We start from the raw sequence: 24,154 nt of genomic DNA, 5'->3' as shown, positions 1-24,154 counted from the left end.
GCTAAGCTTTGCGACGGAGGAGCTCAGTTGTAAATTGGGCCAAACCATTGGCGGTCTCATGAACGCCACTTTCGGCAATGCTGTCGAACTGATCGTAAGCCGAAAATCCATTCTGCGGGCAGCTGCGTCCAGGCGAACGAACCACTGACTCTCTCGCTTCGATAGGTCTCAATAGTGGCTCTGCAAAAGGGTGAAATCCGCATCGTTCAAGCGAGCATGCTCGGCTCCATCCTTTCGAACATCCTTCTTGTGTTGGGCTGCTGCTTCATCGCATCCGGCGTGCGTCGGGATGAGTCTACTTTCAACGAGACCGTTGCGTCGACTATGTCCTCACTCATGGTCGTTGCTGCGACGTCATTGATCATTCCCGCGACCATGTATGCAGCTCTCTCCGGGAGCAGCAAATCAACCGACAGCAACATCCTCGTCCTTTCCAGGGGCACTGCCATCATCATGCTCCTGCTTTACTGCTTGTACCTCTTCTTCCAGTTGAAGTCGCACGCGCACTTGTTCGATGCCGAGGCTCAAACAGGTGAAGGTGGCGAGGGAGGTGAGGGCCAAGCTTCCACCGAGCCCGAGGTTCTTGGACCAATTCCGGCTTCCGTCTGTCTCGTCCTCGTCACAATCCTCGTGGCCGTCTGCGCAGAGTATCTTGTTGACAGCATCGACGCCATTGTCGCTTCTTCGGGCATCAGCAAGACTTTCATCGGTCTGATCCTGCTGCCCATCGTCGGAAACGCTGCCGAGCACGTGACCGCCGTCGTGGTCGCATACAAGGATAAGATGGACTTGGCTATCGGTGTAGCCATCGGGAGCAGCATCCAGATTGCCCTCTTCGTCACTCCTTTCCTCGTCATCCTCGGCTGGATCATGGGTCAAAACATGACCCTCCACTTCGAGGGCTTCGAGACCGTCGTCTTCTTCCTCAGTGTCCTCGTCGTCAACTATCTCATCCAAGACGGCAAGAGCAACTACCTCGAGGGTGCCATGTGCATCGGTACCTACCTCATCATCGCTCTTGGCTTCTGGGTCTATCCGGAGGACACGAATGCTGATGGGATGGTCCACCGGTTCTTTGGTCACAACTGAGAGGATTAATGCGATGGCCGCACAAAAGCTGTCTTTTTGTTTGATTACTGTTTGGCGCCATCTCCTTCAGAAGTTTGGCTCGGATTTTCCGGTCGCATATTACACGAGCGTGGGCGCAACAATGGCGTTTCATTTTCCTTGGGTTTGGGTCTTGACTCCCTTTTGGCGTGGATCGATTCACATCATCCTGTTCAACATGGCATCGAATACAGCTCCATCTTTGAGATCGGGGAGTGAAGAGGGCGTTTCGGGTCCCGAGACCCATCATGCTTTGAGATCATCTGTATATTAGCACCATCCATTCTTTGAACAGAGATTCCCGATTTATTCCCGACTCGCGGTATCGAATGTAGTCAACGCCATCGATTGAAGCGCCAGCAGCGAAGGTCAGGGAATTCTCCCGTGGCACGGATGGAAAACCGCAAAATTATGGATCGGGGATATAATATATTGTAATGAATTGTACAAGCCAAAATTGACGAAATGATTCATAATGATTCGAAAGGACCCGATGTCTGTTGCCAAGTAGACGCGCGTCATCTCTGTCTGGTATGCTCAAGCACATGGCCGTTGTAGGCACGGCCCGAAACCCAGGAAAGATGAGCCGCGAGCCAAGTCGCCGGGAAAGAAGGTTTCGGCGAAACGACGGACTCGCGCAGGGCACATGCACTGCACGCTAAGCTCGTCTTCCGAATCGAGAGAGACTGCGTGTGTTTCGAGCTGCGAGGGGGGCGAGATGAAGTGCAGGACGAGGAGGACCGATCCTGCGCGTGCCATTGATCTCTTCTATTCGGTGTTCGTGCGAATGTCAAAAGCAGAATCTATGATACAAAGTACAAAACAAACACGGGCCCTCGTGCCATACATGGGACGACGGTGAGAGCAGCAACGCGATACACGGAATTATCTAATCTCAATGATGCGAGCACACACTTGCCTCCGATCACTTCAAATCCGACGTCTCCTCCTCCAACATGACCTCGAAGCTGAAGGGCTCGAAAGGCACGCCCTCGCCGACGAAGTGCTTGCTCATGGCCTCGACCCAGTGGAGACGCAGGGAGTGCAGCATGGCGCTGGTGCCCTCCATGACGACGAGGACGGCGATGGTCAGGACGAACCAGACGGTGAAGAAGATGAAGATGGCGACGACGCCGACGCCCCCTTCCATGGCGAAGGAGTTGCCGAGGGTCATCTTCCAGAGAACGATGGAGAGCTGCTGGTGGGCGAGCGAGAGAGCCCATAGACGGAGGTAAGAGGCGGTGTGGGAGACACAGTTGAGGCAGAATTCTGCGAGGAGAAAGGGTCAGTATGTGGGGAGACTGTTGCAGAGCAGAATTGAAGCATACCGATGGTGTGGATGACCTGGTGGATCATGACCTCACTGAACTCAAATTCCTCGTGACCCTCGCCGTGGCCGATATCCTCGGTGATGATCGCGTTACCATCCAAGTCGCTGTCAGCAAAGCTGGGCCGACCAGCATCACCGTTGGCATGTCCATTGGCTTCGTTGTCATCGTCAAGAGCGCTGACGGCAGTGGTCTCACCGATGCCTCGGTAGCCTTGCGCGCGAGCTTTGTTGTGCTCCCATCGAAGGTAGAATGGCTTGAGGAAGAGCATGATCGGAACTTGGATGACTGCAAGCAGGACCAGTACGACCTGCACGCCACCCTGTCCAGGGTACAGACTTTCGGCGACGGTTCCCGGTGACAAGAACATGTAGATGAGCATGTTCAACAAGCTTGGAGGAGCCGCACCAGCCTGGTACCAGTCGATGCACCACTTGTAGACAATTGCGAAGACAAGGTATCCAAAAATCGATTGGAAGAAGATCATTCCAGGCACGAAGTTACCCCAGATATCAATCGGTGATTTGAAGTGGCGCGCGTTGACATACGACAAGCAAAGCGAGTAAGTCATCTAGTTTGTGTCAGCATTGTCTGGGCATGTAGCCTTTTTGAGGAAAGATCTCGCTTACGTGAGCCCATCCGAGAATGATCGAGAGTTTCATCTTGTAGCTGTTACTGAAAAGTAGGTCATTGTCGGTGTCGTGCCACCGCCAGTCGAGACCGAAGGGATATGTGTAGCCTTCAATACGTCTCGCCTTGACAGTACCGCCCCCAGCTTTGTAGCCTTCAGGAAAGTCCCATTCCCACATACTGCCGGCAAGAGGAATTTCCTTTGAGAAGGCGTCGGAATAAATCAATCCAGTGTACATGGAGAAGATACCCATCATGAGCATGATGTAGCGGCCGTAGAATGCCATGCCGAACAATTCGTCTTGTTTGCCACGTTGGAGAGGCTTCTCGAAGTAAATCATAGCCACCGCTGCGAGGGTCATGATGATACCGTGGCCGAAGTCACCGAACATGACAGCGAAGAGGAAAGGAAAGGTAACGATCGTGGGGAGACCGGGGTTGACTTCGGTATATTTGGCAGAACCATAGGCGTCAATGATGGTTTGGAAACCGAGTGTGAACTTGTTGGTCTTGTTGTATGTTGGTGGGGTTTTGGAGGTCTTAATTTGGTTAACAATGGTCGGAATAGAAAGTCCAGCACGATCATTGACATCTTGCAGAGTGGATTTGATCAGGCCCAAGGAACTGGTTGGGCACCACGCTTCGGCGACGAGAGTCTTCCTGGCAGGATCGTATGAGAAGCGATTGAGTGTTTGGTACACACTCTTCTCCTTCTTGGTGATGATGATCCAGGCAGCCAGAGAACGTCCGATCTGGGTCAGCTCAGCGTCTAGCGTGCGCTTGGTGTTCTCCAATACGTTCGAAAGATCCTGAAGGCGGCTGTTGACTTCGTGAATCTGGTCCCGGCGAAGGTCACTGTTCTCATCCACCTGGTAGATATCCGCGCCCAAGCTCTCCGAAATCTTCTTGATCTTGGCAATGATCTCCTTGCCGTGCGCGAAGATAACGAAGACGCTCTTGTGAACTTCTTCGTTCTTCTCGGCGTCCAAGATCGGGTCCGGAATCTCCGCTTGGTTCATGTACAGATTACCACGGAGTGTACGCCACAAGATCCTCTCGAACGCAGCCATACGCTCGCGTGGAATCACACCAGCGACGAAGCTGATGTTCATGACGCTGAAGCTTTGTTGCCCTCCTTCGTTGGAGCTATTGGCCTGCTCAACATCGCGCAGCAGAGGTGCATCGTCGGAAGAGTCGATGGACTGTCGGATGTCCTCGGTCTGACCACGAGCCCTGTCGAAGAATCCTCCAGCCTCCCTCAACACCCATCTCCATTCCGTAAGCTCGCTCTCCCTTTTCTTCAATGTCTCGTAACTTTCATTCAAGCTCTTGATTCGCTGCTCCAAGCTTTGGCTGCGATCAGCGAGCTCATCAATTTCAGGAGCGGATGGTGCTGCCATGGTATTATCGAAGTCATAGATTGAGCGCATGTCGATTCCGTTCTTCTCAATCTGTTCCCGGAAGTAGGTGAGCTGTCGCTCGATGTTGTCCAGACGGCGAATCGCTTGAGTAAAGGTCCTTTGGAAAGCACTCGTCTCCGGGTTAAGCTACTTGGTGTTAGCCACAAATCATTTCACCAATCTGTCGGATCATATCCATCCTACATCGCGGAACTGCATGATGCCGAGTTCGCCTAAAGCAGCGACAACCTCGCGTCCGATCTCGTTGGCGACATAGAGCTGGGTCAATGTCATGTCCTGAGACCGGAACAACGATTCCGAAGAGGGCGCCATCTTGATCTGAAAGCTCCGTAGAGGCTTCCGAGGGTGCGAGAAATGAAGAACGTAGACAGATCTGCTCAAAAGCGAGGCAGCTGTCGGAAGTACATAGGCCAGCCGATGATGATGAGGAACGCCAAGTCGATGCGCGCAGGATGCTAGGGAGCAGCGTTAAATCACGTGACTCGACCAGCCGCCACTCACATGTGTTGCGAGGACGACAACTGTAGAATACATCCACGTGGCACTCCAACATCATCGTCGCGACCAGAGATACTGTACCACGCCTACTTCTTCGTGGCCGTCCTCTACAACCGTGAAAATGGCGTCTAAAGTAGTGAATGTGACCTCTTCTGCGCACTTCAAAAGTCTGACCGCATCTTCGACTTACGTTGTGGTGGATTTCTACGCCGACTGGTGTGGTCCTTGCAAGACAATCTCACCCATCTTCGAGCAATTGGCGACGCAACACGCTCAGCCCGGTCGGATCACATTTGTGAAGGTCAATGTGGACAATCTGCGCGACGTAGCATCCAACTATGGGATTTCTGCGTGAGTACTATATGCGCATCGAATACAAGCAAATTGCAGCTGACATTCCTACAGCATGCCTACATTTTTGGTCTTGAAGGGTTCCAAAGTGGTTGAGACCGTTCGCGGCGCCAACCCAACAGCATTGCGCTCTGCCGTGCTCTCTGCAGTCACAGATGCAGCCCGAGGGCCTGCAGGCAACCCGGTCTCGTTCTCTGGCAAAGGGCAAACACTTGGTGGCGAGGGATCCTCGAGCAGAGCTGCCGGCAGGCCACTCGTCAATGTGAATGCCGTCAACCAATTATTCACTGCACCTGCTGCATTTGCTCAAGGCCGGGGACTACCACAGCAGATTGTCCGATTCATTGGTTTGTATTTGACAACGCTGTTCAGCTTTGATCCCGTCAAAACTGCCGAATCGAGTCCCTTCACAGTGCGCACCGTTCGCGTCAAGACCCGCTAATCTAGCTTCCGGAGGGTTCCACGAAAGCATTCGGTACACGACCACCCAGTACCGGCATATCTCACCTCGACAGGGAAACCTAAGGAAGTCCCATTCAATAAAGAATTATGAGCTGCGAACGACACAAAATTCGAACAACACATTCAAGAACACGCATATAGCGATCAATTTGTTTCTTGCCACGGTTTCCAGACACAAACAGTCAGCGAAGCAAAACTGTAAAGTGCGAGCATCCCGATTCTGCTTCAGAGAAATCTGAACGCGTTTTCTCGTTTGCGCTCTCCTGTACATCGAGTTCTACTCCCAAATCGATTCCCACGATTTTCACCATGTCTCGGAAGCTCCGAGCACCATGGCTTTTCGAATCTCTCCGATTGCTCCCAGTAGCATTGGTAGTAGGCTCAATTAGTAATCGACTGCCGAACACCAGCGAACCCGACCTCGGTTTCAGCAGCCGTATCATTCTTGTCAAAGCCTGGACCTGCTCGTGCTCGTCCTGTTTATCGAGGAAAGTCCCTGCGTGAATGATATCAAACGAGCCATCCTGCAGTCCCGGGATGCCCGCTTGCGAGAGAATATCACCCGCGGAGAAACTGCCGCGGAAACTATTCTCATCCCGGAAGAGGTCGAATCCTAGTTCTGTCAGGCCCAGCTTGAGCTCCAATCCCTGCAGATTCCGCGTGTCGACGCCATCGAACGCTAACTGGCGGAGATTTTGCCCAAGAGAACAATTTATCTCCAAAAGACGATGATTGTCCTGCTGGACACGCTGCAGAATTTGTGCGTATATTGGGTGCTTTGAGATATTGACCAGGAGGGTGCGAGTATGGCTGGTGGAGCTTGACTTTGAGACGAGGAGTGCCTGATCCCACTGCGTTTCACCAACATTAGCGGCTGTGCACAGCAGGATATTCGAAGATCAGAGAGAGAGCATTACGATTTTCTCAGCGTGCTGTTGTACATCATCTGTAGGAATTCGAGCGTAATTGAGCAGCAGATTCCTACAGCTCTCATCCACTACGATGTTTTCTGCTCGGTACACTTCCTCGTCTGAATCGATCATCGTCTTTATGATTGTTTCCGTGATCGCAGCTCTTTGAGGCGTTTAGAAGTCGTTCAAAAGTAATGGCTCAATTGTGGTTGGTTCGCGACTAAACACTAGAAACATGAAAGATATTCGCCAAGTGAAAGAAAGAAAAACGCGTCAGATACTCCCGCGTCCACACTGCACGAGTTACACGAGCAGCGATGGTGGTTGCCACAAAGATGACGATGGCTATATTGAACGAAATGCCTCCGCCGTGACAAGTAAATCGCATGGCCGTCATATTTCCCTCGGCACAAACAGGAAGGAAGAGCCATGTTCACTTGAATCTTTAATCATACCCACTTCATTCATCATGTACATGACCGACCCACGAAATGCACCCTGCATTGTGATGTGTTTTTCACCCACGTTGCACGGCGGGTGCATATCGGTTGGGCGGCAGCACTGTGCAAGTCACTTAAACCGTGTGTCACCTGCTCGGACCATACATGGAATCTTTTGGCTCCACGGATTATCTGGAGATGAGCATTTACTCATTCATCAACGAATGCGATCGGCTATGCTGCCCGCCTTTCCGTTTGGTTTGCTAAAACGCGAAGATCCTGGTTGAAAGTAGCGTGATTTGTTATGCTTGTGATTGCATAGCTTCCAGGCGAAAAGGACGAATCCTCCACACTTGAGTATCTGCTCATGCCGAATGACGTGCACAAGGTGGGCTTTCCGATCCATGTAGGAAGTGGGATTGCAGCTGAGAGAAGGACTTAAATGATCGAGCCTGCATGTGTAGTGCATAAATAAGTGTGGGTTGACGTGCATATTCACGAAGTTTGTAGTCAGAATTGTCTCGGCTGATATGGGCTGCACTGCTACGGTCGCGGGAACGGATTATTAGATGATATCTGTTTCAATCTTCATTTCGTTAAATTCAGAAGTCGTAGGCCCGTCCAATGGGCAACAAACGATGACATAGAGATCGGGGCGAAACTTCTTATGCGGCACAAGCACATTTTCCAGTCATGATGCAAATCGCTATACAGTACTTTTCTTTTGGATCACAACACAAATGTCTTCCTCGGACAGGCTATAAACGTTGACACACGTATTCGCAGAGCGTCATTTTTATGACGACCATTGCATAAGCGTTGTCGCCGTGCAATAAACCATGGCCACAACCCCCAACGCCATCATGCCGATATCCCACGCCTTGTCGAAACGTGTCTCGGCCACACCGCGCAGATGCAACCAGGGCGGATAGATATACACGAGGGGTACGCATGCGACCGCGCCGATGAGGGCGACGAATTTGTCCAAATCCGAGGCGCCGAAGATGGCGATACCACCGCAGAAGAACAATGCAGCGGTGCGCAGAGCGTTCTTCTTCCATTTGATGGTCGCGGACTTCTTGCCCGTAGCGCGTTCGCCAAAGAGCGTCGTCTCGATGATACGTACAGCAGGAAAGAGTTGCACTGGAGAGCCGACGAGTACCGCAAGCGAATAGAGGAACTGTACGGCGTTGACAAGCTTGCTATCCTGGGGAAAGTTGGAGATGACTTCGACTTTGGTAGTGTCGCCGAAAGTGGCGTAGCAGAGCGCGCCGACGGAGGTGAAGATGATGGTGATCAGGAACATCACAAGATACAAGAGCTTGCTGAAGTGCTCGGGTTTCTTCATCGAGGATTGAATGGGAAGAATCAGTCCGATGCCCTCAAAAGTGAAGATGGCGGACCCGATGGTGAGAGTAAAAGAGGACGAGTTGAAGAGGTTCACGCTTGTTGCGATGCCATTGGTGGCCAGGAAGGAGATGTCATAGTACCAAATGTAGACAAGACCGATCAGGATGAAAACATCAGCGAGCAGAGCCGCCGGACCAAGTTTGGAAATGTTTCTGATCAAGGCCAGCGGAATCAACACGACAAACTGCATGCCAATGAGGGATGCGGTGCCGAAGGGCTGTGGGCGATCATCCGGTACGACGGCGTTCAGGAAAGACATGAGATTTTCAGCAGTGAAAATGAGACCAGCGCAAACGAAACCCAACTGAGAGAGGGTAATCGATGCGAGAATCAGAGCGCGGAACTTCTTGCCGAAGATGGCTTCTCCGATCTCACCGTAACCACCGCCGCCGCAAGTTGAACGGCATTGTAAGAGCAACCGGAAGCATAGCGAAGTGATGATGGAGACGGCAATGAGCGTCAAAGATGAGAATAGAATACCGCCATTGCGAAATGCCTTCGGAAGGAACATGATACCCGTGCCTACGAATGCCTTAAGAAGCGTGAAGAAGGTCTTGGTTGTGCTTGCGTCGCCTTGTGCTTTGACACGCTTCGAGGATTTTCGTCGATCTAACAAAGGTCGTCTTTCGTTTACAGGCCTTTCGTCGTTGTCGTCACGCGCTTGTTCAGATGCGGTGAGCGATTCTTCGTCATCGTCAAAGTCCGTATCCTCCAGGTCTTCACCCGCAAAACTTCCGTAGAGCTCGAGGAATGAGATGAAGTTTTTCGTGACGGGTGTAGCAACACTACTCAACCGTCGCTCAATGTACGCTCGACGAAAACCTCCGGGCTGCATTTGCTCGTCGACACCGCCACCTGCAACTCCTCGAGACTGAGCCTCATCGTCATCGTCATAATTCCGCTCAGGATAAGAGAACGTGGCAGATCTTTTAGGAGCTTTAGCCCGTGCTTGGATCTTGAAGATGTCGCGGTGCATGTCGCCGCCTTGGAGCAGGAGGGATGATTCTTCGACCTCTTCGCCATTAGAGTGCTGTCGCCCTCGTGAGGCGAGGCTCGTTTCTGGAGCCGCTGAATAACCATCTGGTAGGTGTCGGTCAACGATTTTGGCCTGCCGCCTTGACAGGTCGGATGATGGAGTGTCGGTCATAGTGTCTGGTTGATTGATGGATGTTCTCCGAAGATACTGGGTGCTCTGGTTTTTTCTCAATGCTTCCACAGAGGCTTGAACTGGCCTTTCCAACGGATGCCAAAAATGGATGAAGAAGAGAATTTTTCACAAGGCTTGCATCACGAAATTAGTATTTCTATCGGCGAGGACTATATGGAATCCCAGGAAATCAAGGCAAAGAGCAAAACTTCGGATAGCCACGTGAGCTGATGGCAATGTCCCAGGCTCATATGATTTGGTCGGTAGACGAACAGACGGACTGACCCTCATGTCGCTCGGGAGGTCATTAGCGCTTCCGCACTGTTCGGCATGGACCTGGAACTTGCAGCGCGCTCCAAGATTACGACTTTATGACATAATCAATATCCACAAAACCTGGACATCGTCGTGACGCACCACCCACTGCAATAAACGACAATGACTTTGGAGAGACAGTATGACAATGACCGCGAAGAGCCACTGCGCTACTGGAAATCTGAGCAGGTGAATAGTAACCGTTTGGGAGCTGTATATGTTTTCGGTATTTTGGTTCAGCCTTCCGAGGCGGAAACATCCGTCGTGAAGGAACATCAACGGTTTATCCTCACCTGATAACCTCAGAACATGCTCTGACTTATGATGAGGAATGCATCGCACAATAATCAATGTCAAAGATCGTCTAAGCCTGTGCATGCTTGAGTGAGCGCAACATTGGGGGGAAACGGCGTCACAATCCTTGTGGGCCGAAGATTATCATACTGATACAGTACACCGGACTTCTGTTGTGCCAACCACATCCCAAGCAAAGCTGTTAGTTGACCCGAATATCGTCAGTTCTCAACACAGATGTCAAGCGGACCGATGGTCGATGTGCGTCACTAGAAGTCTCGTGGCTTCGTGCAGCATAAATGGCAGCAGTCGATTTTCGACCGGCAGTGATCAAAACCATATCATCTTTAGCACAAAGCTGGCAGTCGGATGATGGACATCGCCCAAATTTCCAGACATAATGGTTTTACGTGCAGAAATGAGAAGTTCCGAGCAAAGAGTACCGCATGTCGAAGGCGTGCAAATCATCAATGCACAACGAAGCAGGGTGCGTGATTGACGGGACATTCATTTCATGACAATACCTCAACCTTGCAGTATCAAGCACGTGTTTTGGAGGAGCCGCTTAGAACCTTGGTAAATTGTTGTACGATACATTCGTTATTTCATAGTCCCCCATGGGCGAAACAAAAAGGCCACCGTATAATGGGCCTGTCGAATGGTAAGGATTCATGGTCACTGTCTACCCGGACAGATGACTTGGGAAATTACAAATAACGCCAATCACCATGCGTGGGTATCTCTTTCTGAGGACAGAACTTTCAAAGCAAGCAAAGAGTAGCGCTAGAAAATGAACCAAGCATCATCACCGTTAGTAACACCGTAACTGACCATTTGGAGAACGTGCCACTTGAGCTCCATTGCAATGGCATCGATCTCACCATTGCTGCGCTCGACGCTACCGGCGTCCCTGTCGCGGTATACACACCCGTCAATTGCGTCGATGTTCCGTCCGCAGACAACGACGTCGCGCTTTTAGTTGTCATCGGTTGACCCGGGAATCCAGCAGCGACAGTCGCAGTCGGAAGGACGATTGAGCTCGGGTCTTGGTAATATATACCGTGTTGAACAACCCCCTTGCCGCGGAGCATGGCAGCAGTGTCTTCAGTAGAACATGAGCTATTCCAGCTGCGTACCCAGCATGTCTGCGCAGGTGGGCTTGAGGGAACGGTATTGGTGTGAGCGGATTCTGACGTGCCGGAAGAGCGGAAGCTGGAGAGGTCGACGGCAACGCCGGTTGAAAGATCGTGGCCGTAGATGATGCGGGCGAAAACTTGAAATGCGGTTTCTGGTTGGTAGTAAGGCACAAAGTGGCCGGCATCATAGATGCGTGAGAAGCTCAGATTGCCGAATTGCTTGACATTGCCACCAACATATGTATTGTTCACTACGATGTCCGCGTAGCCTGCGGCAGAAAATCCCGCAGCATAGGATGCTGCCAATTTTGTGCCTGCAGACTGATCATTGCTGGAACCTTCTACAGAAACATTAGACAGAGCACTGGCGAGTGCGTTACTCACGGCTTGCCCGCCCTGCCAATTGCAGATGAAGTCGGCATCACCATAGATGAATGCGACGCGTACACCACGGGCGATGAGTCCAGCTAGCTCGTCGATGGTATCGTCGCGTGAAAGATCACCAGTATCATAGAAACCCTGAAGAACATAGCTATTGCTTTCAGTGAAGTTGACTCTGGCACCTATCGATGACAGGACAGACGCGTCATTGAGATATTCTTGGTAAGCTGCAGAAGGGTCTGGGCTACGAAGCTTTTGGCGAATGTCGTAAGGGTCATAACCGTGAAGTGGAGCAAGGAGTGTGAGATCGTTGCAGATTGCTGTAGCCTTTCTACAAAGGGCATTGGCCTTGACATCATCTCCATAGTCATTTGAGCCGGCTGCCCGGCAGGCCCGAATTGCGGGCGCGCACTGATTGGTGAAATTGGACACGCCGTTCAATTGATCAACAAGTCCGATCATCTGAATCCCATAGGTGTTATTGTACGCGAAGGTTGGATAAAATCTGTTCTGGATGAGAGGATCCACGAGACCGTTGATGATGCCCAGTGACTGAAGCACAACGGGCACGGTGTCTCGTTGAGACAACGTGCCATTGGCAATAGCTGCGTTCTTATCATCAAAGTATGTCGCGAATATTGGGCCGTATCGCCCACCGTAAGATTCAGTGAAAAGATTAATGCCTGCTGGCAGCTTCGTGTCATTGGCAGTGCTGTTTGGTCGTACTGATGGATTATACTGTGGAAATGTTGACAGCCAAGTCTGCAAGCAATGCCACGTCGCGGCCGCGGCGATTTCTGTGGTATTCGCGGTCGTCGCGTAGGGCACCTTTGCATTCGAATTGGCGGTTCCGAAGGTACCGTTCAAATACATGAAAGATGGAAGCCTTGAACTAGGTCCAGTAGACGGCTCAAATACAGCACTGGACAGAAGGTCAAAGGACGCATTCATCGCAATGTCATAGGAGAAGCCGACTTGGTTCGGCTGGTCAATGAAAAGCATGTTGGAAGCGCGATCCCAGCCAAAGGATCGCATGCGTGTGCCATACGTGCCATCTGACATCTGGACAACTTCGCATGGGCCGACTTCATTGAAAAGGCCAAACATGCTGCTGGTGCCGGGCCCGCCATTCAGCCATATCGTCAAAGGCGCCGTTTCGGGCGACTGCCGCGCCTCTATGAACCAGAAAAAAGAGTTGATGGGGTAGTTTTGTTGGATGGGTGCCAGAGCGGACGGAGGAAGCGTGATATAGCCCGTGTACTGCTTCTGGGTGGAATAAGCCGTTGTACACGTGCCCACGGCGGGTTGCTTGTAAGAAATGGTGACGCCGGCGTCAACAGGAGATTGCAAGACATTGCTGAAGTCTGAAGATAGGAAAGATTGTGCGCAGACTCTTTGGCCGAAGCTGGCCAGCATGAAAGCTATCGTGACGAGCGCCCATGGCTCCCTCATTATTATAGGGACCACACGTCGACACGTGATGACGGAATGGCATGCGCTGCGAGCCTAGAGTAAACGAATGGCGCACGGCTGCGGCATGTGTTCACAACGCGAAGACATGTAGAGGCATGAAAATGCGACCAAATGAGTGACGGTCGGAAAGATGTTCGAGTCGGGATTCACGAAGGAAAGTATGAAATAGAGAAGGATCTCCCAGGTGTCAGCGCACCAAGCGAGCGTGCCCAGACAGAGAGTGAGAGTGTGGGAAGTCGGCTGGTGGTGGAGTTGGTGATGGATGTGCCCTACGTAACCCACCTGGGCACCCTGCCTGAACTCACTGCATGAGGGTGATGGAAATAATACTTGTCGGCCCGTCGGGAAGTCACTTCCAGAGAGTCTAAACATCGTGAAACAAACTCGGTAGGCACATGCAGAACATTAGATCGGCGCACATCGCCCGATTATCTATCCATATCAAGGCAATTGTACCTTGGCCCTTCCATGGATTCCGTTTATCCAGTATGAGCTGTCGGGTCACACACCCCCACCCGCCAACAATGGCTCATTATGACCAACATGTAGGCACGTTTATAACAACTTGGAGGACTGGGGAGTGTGGGAAGCAGACAGTGGTCATGCCATCACGAGCGAAGGTTGACATGTTTCCAGAATCGATAGTACTAAATGTGTACAAATTGCATCGTGGGACGTGCCATGCACTGTTGTCCTAGATCCCGAGATATCTCAGATTCGCCGAAATTTGAGCCCGTCAGCCGGCACATCTCATCCAATGACGTTCAACGCGCTACTAGCATCATATCGATGTGCACCATGAACGGACTTAGCTGCGCAAGGAATGCCTGATTCACGTATATTACATTCATCCATCTGATCGTGTTGAACGACGCTGCTACAGCGACGCCGCTTCCGGATTATGACCTCGACGCTTCTGCGCGACTTCCGATTCAACTAATTCCGGACGGCTCGTTTTCAAGCTTTTGTCACTTGCATATAGTGAAGACACAACCTACAGCAGAGCTTCGCTTCCTGACATACAAACATCGCGATGGAGGAACATTCAGCAAAACGTAAATACAATGGCTCTGCCTCTGGTCCACAGAAGGCCCCGAAATTGAGCGGCGGGGGAAGCGGCGGAGCTTCTGGCATGACGTTCGCGCAGAAAATGATGGCAAAGATGGGCTACAAGGAAGGTCAAGGTCTTGGGAAAGAAGGCGAGGGTATCATTAATCCGATAGAGGTCAAGTTGCGACCAGTTGGTGCAGGCGTGGGCACTATCAAGGAAAAGACGGAGCAATACAAGCAGGAACAGAAGCGCGCAGCAGAAAAGCGAGGCGAAGTGTATGAAGATAGCAGCGAAGAAGAACGCAGAGCACGAAGGGGTCGGAAGAAGAAGTCACAGTCAATGACTGGAGGTAGCATCGGTGGAGTCGGCACGCCAACCGGCTCAAGGAAAGTGAAGACCAAATACAGGACCGTCGCAGATGTCCAAGCAGCAGCACCGGGATTGGTTGTACCGCCACAGATGTTGAGATCTATCGTCGATGCAACCGGCTCGCAAACAAAACTCCTGACGAGTGCTGCTGGATTGATGGTACCGGCAGGCGCCGGTGTTCCAACAGAAGCCGAAAAAATAGCAAAGCGAGAACGGCTGGAACTTGAAGCCTACATCGATTCTTGGCATGGCATACAAGAACAGAAGATATATTGTGAAGAGCGCGCCGGTCAACATCAGCTTGAGGTTGATCGAAACAAAGAGCAAGCGAATAAGCTTGCAGATATAGTGTCAGCCCTGGACGGTCTCAAGTTGGTAGCACCGGTCGTATCTGTGCAGGGTAGCGCTGGTACGTCGTCTGGATGGCCATTGATGGTTTCCGCGTTGGCGAAGCTTCAGGAGACATTTCGACACGACGTTGATCGCTACGGTCTAAGCGATGCCGCAATTGGGGCTCTTGCTCCTCTCTTCAAAGCAGCGGTTGCCGACTGGGATCCTCAGGAGGATCCGGCATTTTTGGCGCCAGACCTAGACCGACTGAAGCCGCTGTTGGGTATGGCTACTCATGACGAAATAATCACTTCCAAGGCACAAACCGATATTGACATCAACCACATTCGTGCAAGACGACAAAAAGCGACTTCTGCGTACGAGTCTATGATATACACAATCTGGCTCCCAAAATTGCGCGTTGCTGTAACGCAATGGGATGTGATTGAGTCTGGCTGGCTGACGAGCCTAACACACGCTTGGCGATCAGTACTTCCGGCCTTTGTGTTTTCAAATCTGTTAGATCAGCTCATAGTGCCTAAGCTCAGCGCTGCCTTGCAAGCTTGGGACCCCCGTAAACGGACGCACCGCCACAAACATGTCGACCTCAAATACACGCCGCCTCATACCTGGCTTTTCCCATGGTTGCCCTTTTTGCCTGCACATCAACTTGACATAAAGGCTCCAAATGGTCTCCTCGTAGATCTCAAACGGCGGCTTCGGCAGGTCCTCGACGGCTGGGACTTGTCCTCTGGCTTACTTCCAGGTATCTTGGAGTGGCGAGATCTATTGAATACCGAGTTAGACCACATTCTCGTCAGACATTTGCTGCCCAAACTTGGCCGCTGCTTAGCTCTAGAGTTTGAGGTCGATCCAGCGGACCAAGACACAGCTCCACTCGAGAGCGTACTTTTGTGGAAGGATCATTTCAAACCTGCCGTATTTGCACGACTCCTTTCGGCCGATTTTTTTCCAAAATGGCTTACAACTTTGCACATGTGGCTAACAACACCTGATGCTAGTTTTGAGGAGATTGGAATGTGGATAGCATGGTGGAAGGAGCAGATTCCTGCCCCGTTGGATACCCACGCTGACGTGATGAAGGAATGGCGGAAAGGAAATGATATGATCGAGAAGGCTCTCGACCTAGGCGATCAAGGCATCTCTCTAGCTGAGCTACCACCGCCAGCTGCTGGTCCTGCGCGTCCGGTCGCGATGGAAACCAAACGAAAGCTTGAAGCTCAAGACACGACCCCGAAGCCACCACAAGTGGTGCTTGACCCTGCGATTTCTTTCAGAGATATCGTTGAGGCTTGGTGTGCAGAAGAGGACCTAACATTCTTGTCATTGCGTGAGCCACATCCGCAGACCGGCGCACCGCTATTTCGCATAACAGCCAGTGCCACCGGGAAAGGTGGCGTTGTGGCCTATTTGCAGAACGACACCGTATGGGCGCAAAAGCGCGGTGACCGGACGCAGTATGAACCCCTGGGTCTGGACGAGCGACTGGTCAGCAGAGCAGAAGGAAAGTGACAAGCACATTCCACAGTCGTGAAATAGACATACGACGCGAGCATTCATTAGGTGAGACTTGTCCTGCCCATCGAGCGATGTTTGAGCGGGTCATCAAAGCCTTCACTAATATGCCGAGAAAACCCGGCATAGGTTTTCGTTTGGAGAGAGCGAGGATGTGAGGCAATGACCAGGTGCGATTTGACGGCTATGAAGGTCCGGGAGGCGCAATTGGAGCTCGACAACATACCATCACAGACTGATGATTCACCGAGAGTTGCTCACAACTTTCGGGTCAAAAGCAGAGTGCAGTTAAGCTTGGGCACTTATGATCTCGACCCCTGGGAAGTTTGCATCAAATTGCTTGCTCCACGACGTCTCAGTACCCGTGTCCTCGACGCGCTACAGTGATTCATTCTACGATGCGCATTTAAATGCTGTATCCCTGCTTCTAAATTTAATCCACGATAACTGCATGGCGATACGTGCAACTCATCCTCCTTCACTTGACTCCTGCAACTGAGCTCCTCCTTCCACAGACGAGCCAACTTTCAAAGAACATACGATGCTGTCGTTTGACTTCGTAGTAGACCTGGGGTCTTGATATAGCTAAGATCTTACGGGCTCGCCTCGTACACATGACATGATGAATCTAGAGATTTTTCGTACAACAATCGTGAGTCCAATCCCCCACGTGGGCGGAAACAGAGCTAGCTGTCAGAAAAATATCGCCGTCAAATGCCACGGCTGAGCGCGGCGATACTATTTAGGCTTAGGCGAGAGCGGGCCGAGAGCAATAAGCAAGCAGTAGCCCTACCGCGCTCCTGTTTGTGTAGCACCTGGGCGCTGTCTGGCTGGTCGAGCCAATGATCTCATGGCACAGCGGGAGTTGCGGCGAAATAACGTATAGTCGATAACAGCTGGTAGGAGTTTTGGGTAAGTCCATCCGTCCGCTGCTGCATGGGTGGGTTACGGGGCCTGTTGCACCAAGCTTGACTCGTCACGACGTGCGTATGACCACGCTCTTCGCCGACTCTTCTCTCTTCTCATCTTCAACCATCATCATCGCCAGACTCGCGCTCATGAGTCTTGGTGTTTTTGCATCTTCGTCAAGTGTCGCATAGGGCCTCCCTGATAAATCGGCACATCACCAATATGCTGCTCTCACAGCTTTCCCGGTGCAGCAAGCGCCTGGCTCATCCAGGTTCCGCCGCCAGATCTCTTTCCAGCCTGGCATCGCCCTCTCCTAGAACATCCTTGATCGCTAAGAGGAGGGAACTAGGCCTGTCAACATACAACGCATACACCTCGCAGCACAGGAAATATGCCGCGTCTGCAGAGACGGAGCAGAGTGTTGATCCCTCTGATTCCTTCTTGCAGGGAAACAGCGCCAACTATGTTGATGAAATGTACATGGAATGGAAGCGGGATCCTGAATCCGTCCACGTGTCATGGCGGTCCTACTTCAAGAACATGGAGAGTGGCGACATGCCCGTCAGCCGTGCTTTCATCCCGCCACCAAGCATCGTGTCATCACCGGCCGGTGGTGTCCCAGCACCCAACTTCAACTACGGCTCTTCGACTGGAAATGATGATGTGACAGCTCATTTGAAAGTCCAGCTGCTCGTACGCGCCTACCAGGCCCGTGGTCACCACAAAGCCCAGACCGACCCGCTAGACATCAGAAATCAGGACACCACTTTCGTAAGGAGGCCGAAGGAGCTGGAGCTTAGTGCATACAACTTCAGCGAGTCTGATATGGACACCGAATTCCATCTTGGACCTGGTATTCTTCCGCGCTTCAAGACAGAAACCCGTGACAAAATGACACTCCGCGAGATCATCGAGAACTGCGAGCGCCTCTACTGCGGGCCTTATGGCGTCGAATATATCCATATTCCTGATCGAGAGCAATGTGACTGGCTTCGTGAGAGATTCGAGGTCCCCCAACCATACAAGTACAGCGTTGACGAGAAGCGTCGGATCCTCGATCGTCTCATCTGGTCGTCATCTTTCGAGGCATTCCTCGCCAACAAATACCCCAATGACAAACGTTTCGGTCTCGAGGGCGGTGAATCGCTCATTCCCGGCATGAAAGCACTTATCGATCGATCGGTCGATTACGGTGTCAAGGATATCATCATCGGCATGCCGCATAGAGGTCGTCTCAACGTCTTGTCCAACGTCGTGCGAAAGCCCAACGAGTCTATCTTCTCCGAGTTTGGAGGCTCTGCAGAGCCATCTGATGAGGGATCCGGAGATGTGAAGTACCATCTTGGCATGAACTTCGAACGTCCCACACCTTCAGGAAAGCGTGTTCAGCTCTCTCTGGTGGCCAACCCATCGCATTTGGAAGCTGAGGATCCTGTCGTCCTCGGCAAGACCCGCGCGATTTTGCACTACAATAACGACGAAGAGAAGGCTGAGTCTGCTATGGGTGTACTGCTGCACGGTGATGCAGCTTTTGCCGGGCAGGGCGTCGTATACGAGACCATGGGCTTCTACGCGCTGCCCCAATATCACACCGGAGGCACGGTCCACATCGTCGTCAACAATCAGATCGGTTTCACCACCGATCCTCGTTTTGCCCGTTCGACCCCATACTGTTCTGACATTGCCAAATTCGTCGATGCTCCCGTGTTCCACGTCAATGGTGATGACGTTGAAGCTGTCAACTTCGTCTGTCAAATCGCTGCTGACTGGCGTGCTAAATTCAAGAAAGATGTAGTCATCGATCTTGTGTGCTACCGTAAACAGGGCCACAACGAGACTGATCAGCCATCCTTCACTCAACCTCTCATGTACAAGCGCATCAGTGAACAGAAACCCGTTATTGACAAATACGCCGAGCAGCTCATTGAGGCCAAGACTTTTACCAAGGAAGATATCGAGGAGCACAAGAAGTGGGTCTGGGGCATGCTTGAGGAATCATTCGCAAAATCAAAAGACTACACGCCAACTGCTAAGGAATGGTTGACCAGCGCATGGAACGGTTTCAAATCTCCCAAGGCCCTTGCCACCGAGATTCTTCCCCACGAGCCGACCGCGGTTGAATGGGACACTCTCAAGCACGTCGGAAACTTGATTGGAGCTACGCAAGCGCCGGAAGGTTTCCACGTGCACAAGAATTTGAAGCGTATCCTAGCGAGCCGCACCAAGACTGTGAGTGAGGGCAAAAACATCGACATGTCTACCGCTGAGGCTCTCGCATTTGGCACCTTATGCATGGAAGGACATCACGTACGCGTTTCTGGACAGGACGTCGAACGTGGAACCTTCTCCCAACGCCACGCTGTGCTCCACGACCAAGACTCAGAGGCTACCTACACCCCGCTCAAGGAGCTGGGCAAGGATCAGGGCTCATTCGTCATTTCAAACTCTAGCTTGAGCGAGTACGGTACTCTCGGATTCGAATATGGCTACTCTCTGTCTTCTCCAAATGCTCTGGTCATCTGGGAAGCCCAGTTCGGTGACTTTGCGAACAACGCTCAGTGTATCATCGATCAATTCATCGCCTCTGGTGAAGTCAAATGGCTTCAACGTTCTGGTCTTGTCATGAGTTTGCCTCACGGGTATGATGGTCAAGGGCCTGAACACAGTTCAGGCCGTATGGAGCGCTTCTTACAACTTTGTAACGAAGACCCACGCATTTTCCCATCTCCCGAAAAGCTTGACCGTCAACACCAGGACTGCAACATGCAAATCGTTTTCTGCACCACTCCGGCAAACGTCTTCCACATTCATCGTCGACAGATGAACCGCCAGTTCCGCAAGCCTCTTGTCTCGTTCTTCAGCAAGAGCTTGTTGCGCCACCCGCTGGCTCGCTCTCCGATCGAGGACTTCACTGGTGAGAGCCACTTCCAGTGGATTATCCCAGACCCCGCCCATAAGGAGGGTGCCGAGTTCAAGATCGATTCGCACGACAAAATCGAGCGAGTCATTCTCTGCTCTGGTCAAGTTTTCGCCGCACTCTTCAAACACCGTGAGAAGAACAACCTTACCAACACTGCGATTACCCGTATTGAGCAACTGAACCCCTTCCCCTGGGCTCAGCTCAAGGAGAACCTCGACAGCTACCCCAACGCCAAGACCATCGTATGGTGTCAAGAGGAACCTCTCAATGCCGGTGCTTGGTCCTTCACCCAGCCACGTATCGAGACCCTGCTGAACCACACCGATCACCACAACCGTAAGCACGTCATGTACGCTGGGCGCAACCCATCTGCATCGGTCGCCACTGGTCTCAAGGCAAGCCACTTGAAGGAGGAGAACGACCTGTTGGAAATGGCCTGGCGCGTCAAGCAAGACAAGCTCAAGGGGGAGTAGAAAGTGATCTGCTGTGATTTCAAGCGTGGATAAATCTCGAGGCTCTCTTGTTGGGTGGGGTCGTGACTTTTTCACCGCCCAATGCAAATTTTCTTGTAAACGTATTAGTCCTTTTTTGCTTAGCAAGGTCGGCAGGCGCATATCGGTTGCTAATAAAATCATTCAATTCTTTCCGACACAGCACTCCACAGGTTCCGGTACAATTCAGAGACTTCGTATTTGGCAATTCATCCCATGTCGAGAATATATATGCCTACATACAGAAGAACGTTTGTCCATGAGACAAATCGAAACGACGGTCTAGCGTCATTTTAAAATATTTCATAGAATAAAGGTTTTTTTACAATTGTGCGAAGTCATAATACATGAAAATATATGTCCGTCTTTCTTCCCAAGCATCGAGATGTGTTGTTGAGGAGAACTTCACAGCACAAGCCGTCCCTCGACCACAACACCTTATAACGCCCAGACCGTATCAATACAATAGCATTCAACCTTGGTATTCACATTCCGTGAAACAAGTCGCCTTGGTAATGTTAGTTTCTAACAACGTCGGAATATGGTTGTTGTCCTCGACAAATTGATTGTAGATGCCATGATCATGGCTAATCGAGCCTGTGCACGATGCTTGCAAGCAACGCGGCTGGCTAAGGTGACTTAATGAGTGAGGTCACTTCATGGATATGGCATGGGACCACGGCCATTCGGAGACGATAAATTCGGGGGCTGTAGATGGAACAATGCCCCTTCAGCATTCAGCAGCCACCACTCACAAGACAACCATTCAGGAATCACACCCGCACAATTCCGAGACTGAAAGGATTGAACGACGCCACAAAGCTACTGACATCGATGGTTGAACTGCATCGCCTCGCAGCGCGGGTAGCGCCTACGCCGGATCCATGGCTCAGCCAGATTGACCACGTTGAATCCAACCTTGGGAGTGGGTGAGTGCAAAGCTTAGCACACAAAGTCTGAGCACGTTGACCATCCTCCAGGAAATGCGACCTGTATTGGCACGCAATCGAGCTGATGAGGATCTCCAAGCGTGAGACAATGGTTGAATGTAGACGTCCATGATTCGAGCTGCTCGGCTGTGACTCTCATAATGCTGCTGACCACGGTAGAGATCACCACATGCCAAAAGGCAGCATGCCTCAGACAGCAGCGATATCCTTGCTCTGTTCCTCCAGAGCTGTGCGGTATGCGCTTGTAGCACGCGCAACAGCAAGGACGGTCGGCCGGATCATTACGTCCACAACTTTTCGTCCAGGAGGTGCCTGGGTATCATAATCAACTCTTCTTTTCTTGCCTGTTTTCTTGTATATTTCCTGGACCTGTTTCTGGATCAGCGCGATTTTGGCCGTTCGCGCAGCTTCCGCTGCTACGGCGACAGCGTTGATGCGATCGATTGAGCGATCCAGAGTGCTGACGATTTGCGCGAGCTCGGTACTGCGCGAAGCATCACCCGAGAGAAATATAGTCCAAAAGTAGTGTAGGAAGAAGGTGGTGGTGTTGTGCGTTATGGTAAGAGTGTCGAATGTAGCCTGGTCGAGACCGCCGAGCGATGTGGTGTCCAGTGCCTCCGATTGCGCATGTTGTCTGATAGATGAGAACACTGCTGTTGAAGCTGAGGTAAGTGCAGCTTTTGACCCTATCCGAGTGTTCGCGACCTTGTGAACCTTACTTGCACCACCGTTGGCCTGTTGTTCCGTGTGTTCTTCCTCATCAGAATCGTCATCATCATCGTCGGAATGAAATCCAATAGCAGTATCCAGCCTCAAGATGCCAGCTCTGTCTGCACCAAGAACCGGAGGCTGTAATTCTGCTCGCACTGTCGAAAGCACCTCTTGCGGGTTCTGTTGGGCATATATTTTGGCGTCTGTGGATAGCCCATCTGCGTCGCCACTAACGGTACGTTGTTGTCTTACATTCAAACGAATTCGATTATCGACATCGTTCAATGCGAGATCGCGAAGTCGCAATTCCTCAAATTTTTCTTCATCAATGCCGATTGGTGCATGAGCTTCGCCACCCTCCGGCGCTACATGGGCTATCATTTTCTTGGACAAATTGTTGAGAATGCGCAGAATAGGAACCTTGTCGATGGATGACGGTCGCATATCTAGATCGGGTCTATTACCCTTTTGCTGACTATGATTCTGCTCATTTCCTTCCAGGTCGATAAAGTGAGGAACATGAGCAGAGGAAGCAGGTCCACCATCTGATCTATCAAGATATTTGTCGAGTATCGCGTCGGTATTATCATAATGCATGATTTTCTCACCTTTGAGCTTCTTCAAAAGACGACTACCAAAGAATCGAGTCCAGAATTCCGCAGCCGACATAGGCGGGCTGTGCGCGTTGTACGCCTCAGCGACAACAGGATACTGTTTGAAGATAAGCTTGATCTGCTCTTTGGTTATGTTGAGCTGCCGCGTGTCTGGCTCTCCCTCTTTTTCTGCACGCTTTATAACAAATTTGATCTCTGGTAGGACATTGTACTCGCCCTGCGTTTGTGCTGATTCGACCGCGTGGGCACGAAGCAGGTGGAGTCTGGCACTCCAGAACAGACTTGTCAACTGCGGTATGGACACAGACTCAGGTTTATCACGTATGGCTTGAGTCAGGCGATCTTGAAGTGCTTTATCCGAATCAAGCAGTGATTTCTGTAGAGAAATATCCTCCAACAGTTTCCGATCATCGTACCAGCTCTCATCGTTGGCTTTCGATGCTACAGCTTTGGCAATAGCCATTGCTGCCGGCTGCATGCGATCATCTACACTATTGCCTGGGGTTACCGCCACTTTGGCAGCAAGAGCAGCGGCGCTTGACGCTTTGAGAGCAGCGATTCTATCCTGGAGAACCCCCGTTATATCTCCCTGATCTTTACGTGCATTCGTGACGTGAGTAAAACTGAAAGTATAGCTTTCTTCCTGCACGAGCACCTTCAAAAGTGCCTTCGGGCTTGTCGCTGGAGTCTGCTGAAGATTCGTGATATCCGCAAGCGGGACAGTCACGGCTGGCGGCGCGCCTGAAGGTGAGCTCGGAGTCCAGAAGAGGTATTTCCCATCCTCGGATACAGCAAGAGTGCCATCCTTCTTTTTGTAGGCGACATTTGAAGTCGCAGTCTGCATCGTTACAAACTTGCTGCTGTGAGGTCGGGCTGCATGAATTCGCTGACCTTAGCCACCTTGTCAATAGTAAGAGACGTGACTTCAGAAAGCAGCATTGGTGTGGGCCGGCCCGTCACATTACATCG

At 51.5% G+C, this 24,154-nt stretch overlaps 11 protein-coding genes across 11 annotated transcripts; 5 read left to right on the top strand and 6 right to left on the bottom strand.

Moving 5' to 3' along the window:
• The first annotated feature begins 165 nt into the window (after nucleotides 1-165).
• Nucleotides 166-1,555, top strand: K489DRAFT_380907 (calcium/proton exchanger). Its single transcript, XM_033604981.1, has one exon. It carries the CDS (start codon nucleotides 217-219, stop codon nucleotides 1,087-1,089), a length of 873 nt encoding a protein of 290 aa, XP_033459204.1. The 5' UTR covers nucleotides 166-216; the 3' UTR covers nucleotides 1,090-1,555.
• Nucleotides 1,556-1,792: 237 nt separating this feature from the next.
• K489DRAFT_380905 (V0/A0 complex, 116-kDa subunit of ATPase) lies at nucleotides 1,793-4,898 on the bottom strand. The gene is made up of 4 exons (XM_033604980.1): nucleotides 4,670-4,898; nucleotides 3,065-4,612; nucleotides 2,436-3,006; nucleotides 1,793-2,376 (listed from the first exon to the last, which is right to left on the bottom strand). Exons 1-4 carry the CDS (start codon nucleotides 4,796-4,798, stop codon nucleotides 2,033-2,035), a joined length of 2,592 nt encoding a protein of 863 aa, XP_033459203.1. The 5' UTR covers nucleotides 4,799-4,898; the 3' UTR covers nucleotides 1,793-2,032.
• Nucleotides 4,899-5,105: 207 nt separating this feature from the next.
• Nucleotides 5,106-5,777, top strand: K489DRAFT_320069 (thioredoxin; the record flags this gene model as incomplete). The annotated part of the gene is made up of 2 exons (XM_033601430.1): nucleotides 5,106-5,335; nucleotides 5,390-5,777. 2 exons carry the CDS (start codon nucleotides 5,106-5,108, stop codon nucleotides 5,775-5,777), a joined length of 618 nt encoding a protein of 205 aa, XP_033459202.1.
• A 202-nt stretch (nucleotides 5,778-5,979) lies between these two features.
• On the bottom strand, nucleotides 5,980-7,143 carry K489DRAFT_432024 (uncharacterized protein; the record flags this gene model as incomplete). Its single annotated transcript, XM_033608469.1, has 2 exons — nucleotides 6,715-7,143; nucleotides 5,980-6,648 (listed from the first exon to the last, which is right to left on the bottom strand). Exons 1-2 carry the CDS (start codon nucleotides 6,838-6,840, stop codon nucleotides 5,980-5,982), a joined length of 795 nt encoding a protein of 264 aa, XP_033459201.1. The 5' UTR covers nucleotides 6,841-7,143.
• On the top strand, nucleotides 6,805-7,474 carry K489DRAFT_234760 (uncharacterized protein). The gene has a single exon (XM_033599839.1). It carries the CDS (start codon nucleotides 6,944-6,946, stop codon nucleotides 7,433-7,435), a length of 492 nt encoding a protein of 163 aa, XP_033459200.1. The 5' UTR covers nucleotides 6,805-6,943; the 3' UTR covers nucleotides 7,436-7,474.
• A 224-nt stretch (nucleotides 7,475-7,698) lies between these two features.
• On the bottom strand, nucleotides 7,699-9,948 carry K489DRAFT_380903 (uncharacterized protein). Its single transcript, XM_033604979.1, has one exon. The coding sequence runs from the start codon at nucleotides 9,703-9,705 to the stop codon at nucleotides 7,945-7,947; it is 1,761 nt and encodes a 586-aa protein (XP_033459199.1). The 5' UTR covers nucleotides 9,706-9,948; the 3' UTR covers nucleotides 7,699-7,944.
• A 79-nt stretch (nucleotides 9,949-10,027) lies between these two features.
• On the bottom strand, nucleotides 10,028-10,556 carry K489DRAFT_234746 (uncharacterized protein). Its single transcript, XM_033599838.1, has one exon. The coding sequence runs from the start codon at nucleotides 10,396-10,398 to the stop codon at nucleotides 10,075-10,077; it is 324 nt and encodes a 107-aa protein (XP_033459198.1). The 5' UTR covers nucleotides 10,399-10,556; the 3' UTR covers nucleotides 10,028-10,074.
• A 319-nt stretch (nucleotides 10,557-10,875) lies between these two features.
• On the bottom strand, nucleotides 10,876-13,510 carry K489DRAFT_380902 (alpha/beta-hydrolase). Its single transcript, XM_033604978.1, has one exon. It carries the CDS (start codon nucleotides 13,281-13,283, stop codon nucleotides 11,076-11,078), a length of 2,208 nt encoding a protein of 735 aa, XP_033459197.1. The 5' UTR covers nucleotides 13,284-13,510; the 3' UTR covers nucleotides 10,876-11,075.
• A 944-nt stretch (nucleotides 13,511-14,454) lies between these two features.
• On the top strand, nucleotides 14,455-16,587 carry K489DRAFT_320589 (TFP11-domain-containing protein; the record flags this gene model as incomplete). The annotated part of the gene is made up of 1 exon (XM_033601468.1): nucleotides 14,455-16,587. The coding sequence occupies one exon, from the start codon at nucleotides 14,455-14,457 to the stop codon at nucleotides 16,585-16,587; it is 2,133 nt and encodes a 710-aa protein (XP_033459196.1).
• Nucleotides 16,588-17,448: 861 nt separating this feature from the next.
• Nucleotides 17,449-21,268, top strand: K489DRAFT_380900 (2-oxoglutarate dehydrogenase E1 component). Its single transcript, XM_033604977.1, has one exon. The coding sequence runs from the start codon at nucleotides 17,722-17,724 to the stop codon at nucleotides 20,890-20,892; it is 3,171 nt and encodes a 1,056-aa protein (XP_033459195.1). The 5' UTR covers nucleotides 17,449-17,721; the 3' UTR covers nucleotides 20,893-21,268.
• Nucleotides 21,269-22,049: 781 nt separating this feature from the next.
• K489DRAFT_320300 (uncharacterized protein) lies at nucleotides 22,050-24,029 on the bottom strand (the record flags this gene model as incomplete). Its single annotated transcript, XM_033601450.1, has 1 exon — nucleotides 22,050-24,029. The coding sequence occupies one exon, from the start codon at nucleotides 24,027-24,029 to the stop codon at nucleotides 22,050-22,052; it is 1,980 nt and encodes a 659-aa protein (XP_033459194.1).
• Between the last annotated feature and the right edge of the window lie 125 nt (nucleotides 24,030-24,154).

This window comes from Dissoconium aciculare, assembly GCF_010015565.1.
Source record: "Dissoconium aciculare CBS 342.82 unplaced genomic scaffold K489scaffold_7, whole genome shotgun sequence".
Lineage (NCBI taxonomy): Eukaryota > Fungi > Ascomycota > Dothideomycetes > Mycosphaerellales > Dissoconiaceae > Dissoconium > Dissoconium aciculare.
This window is presented reverse-complemented; position numbering and strand designations above follow the sequence as displayed.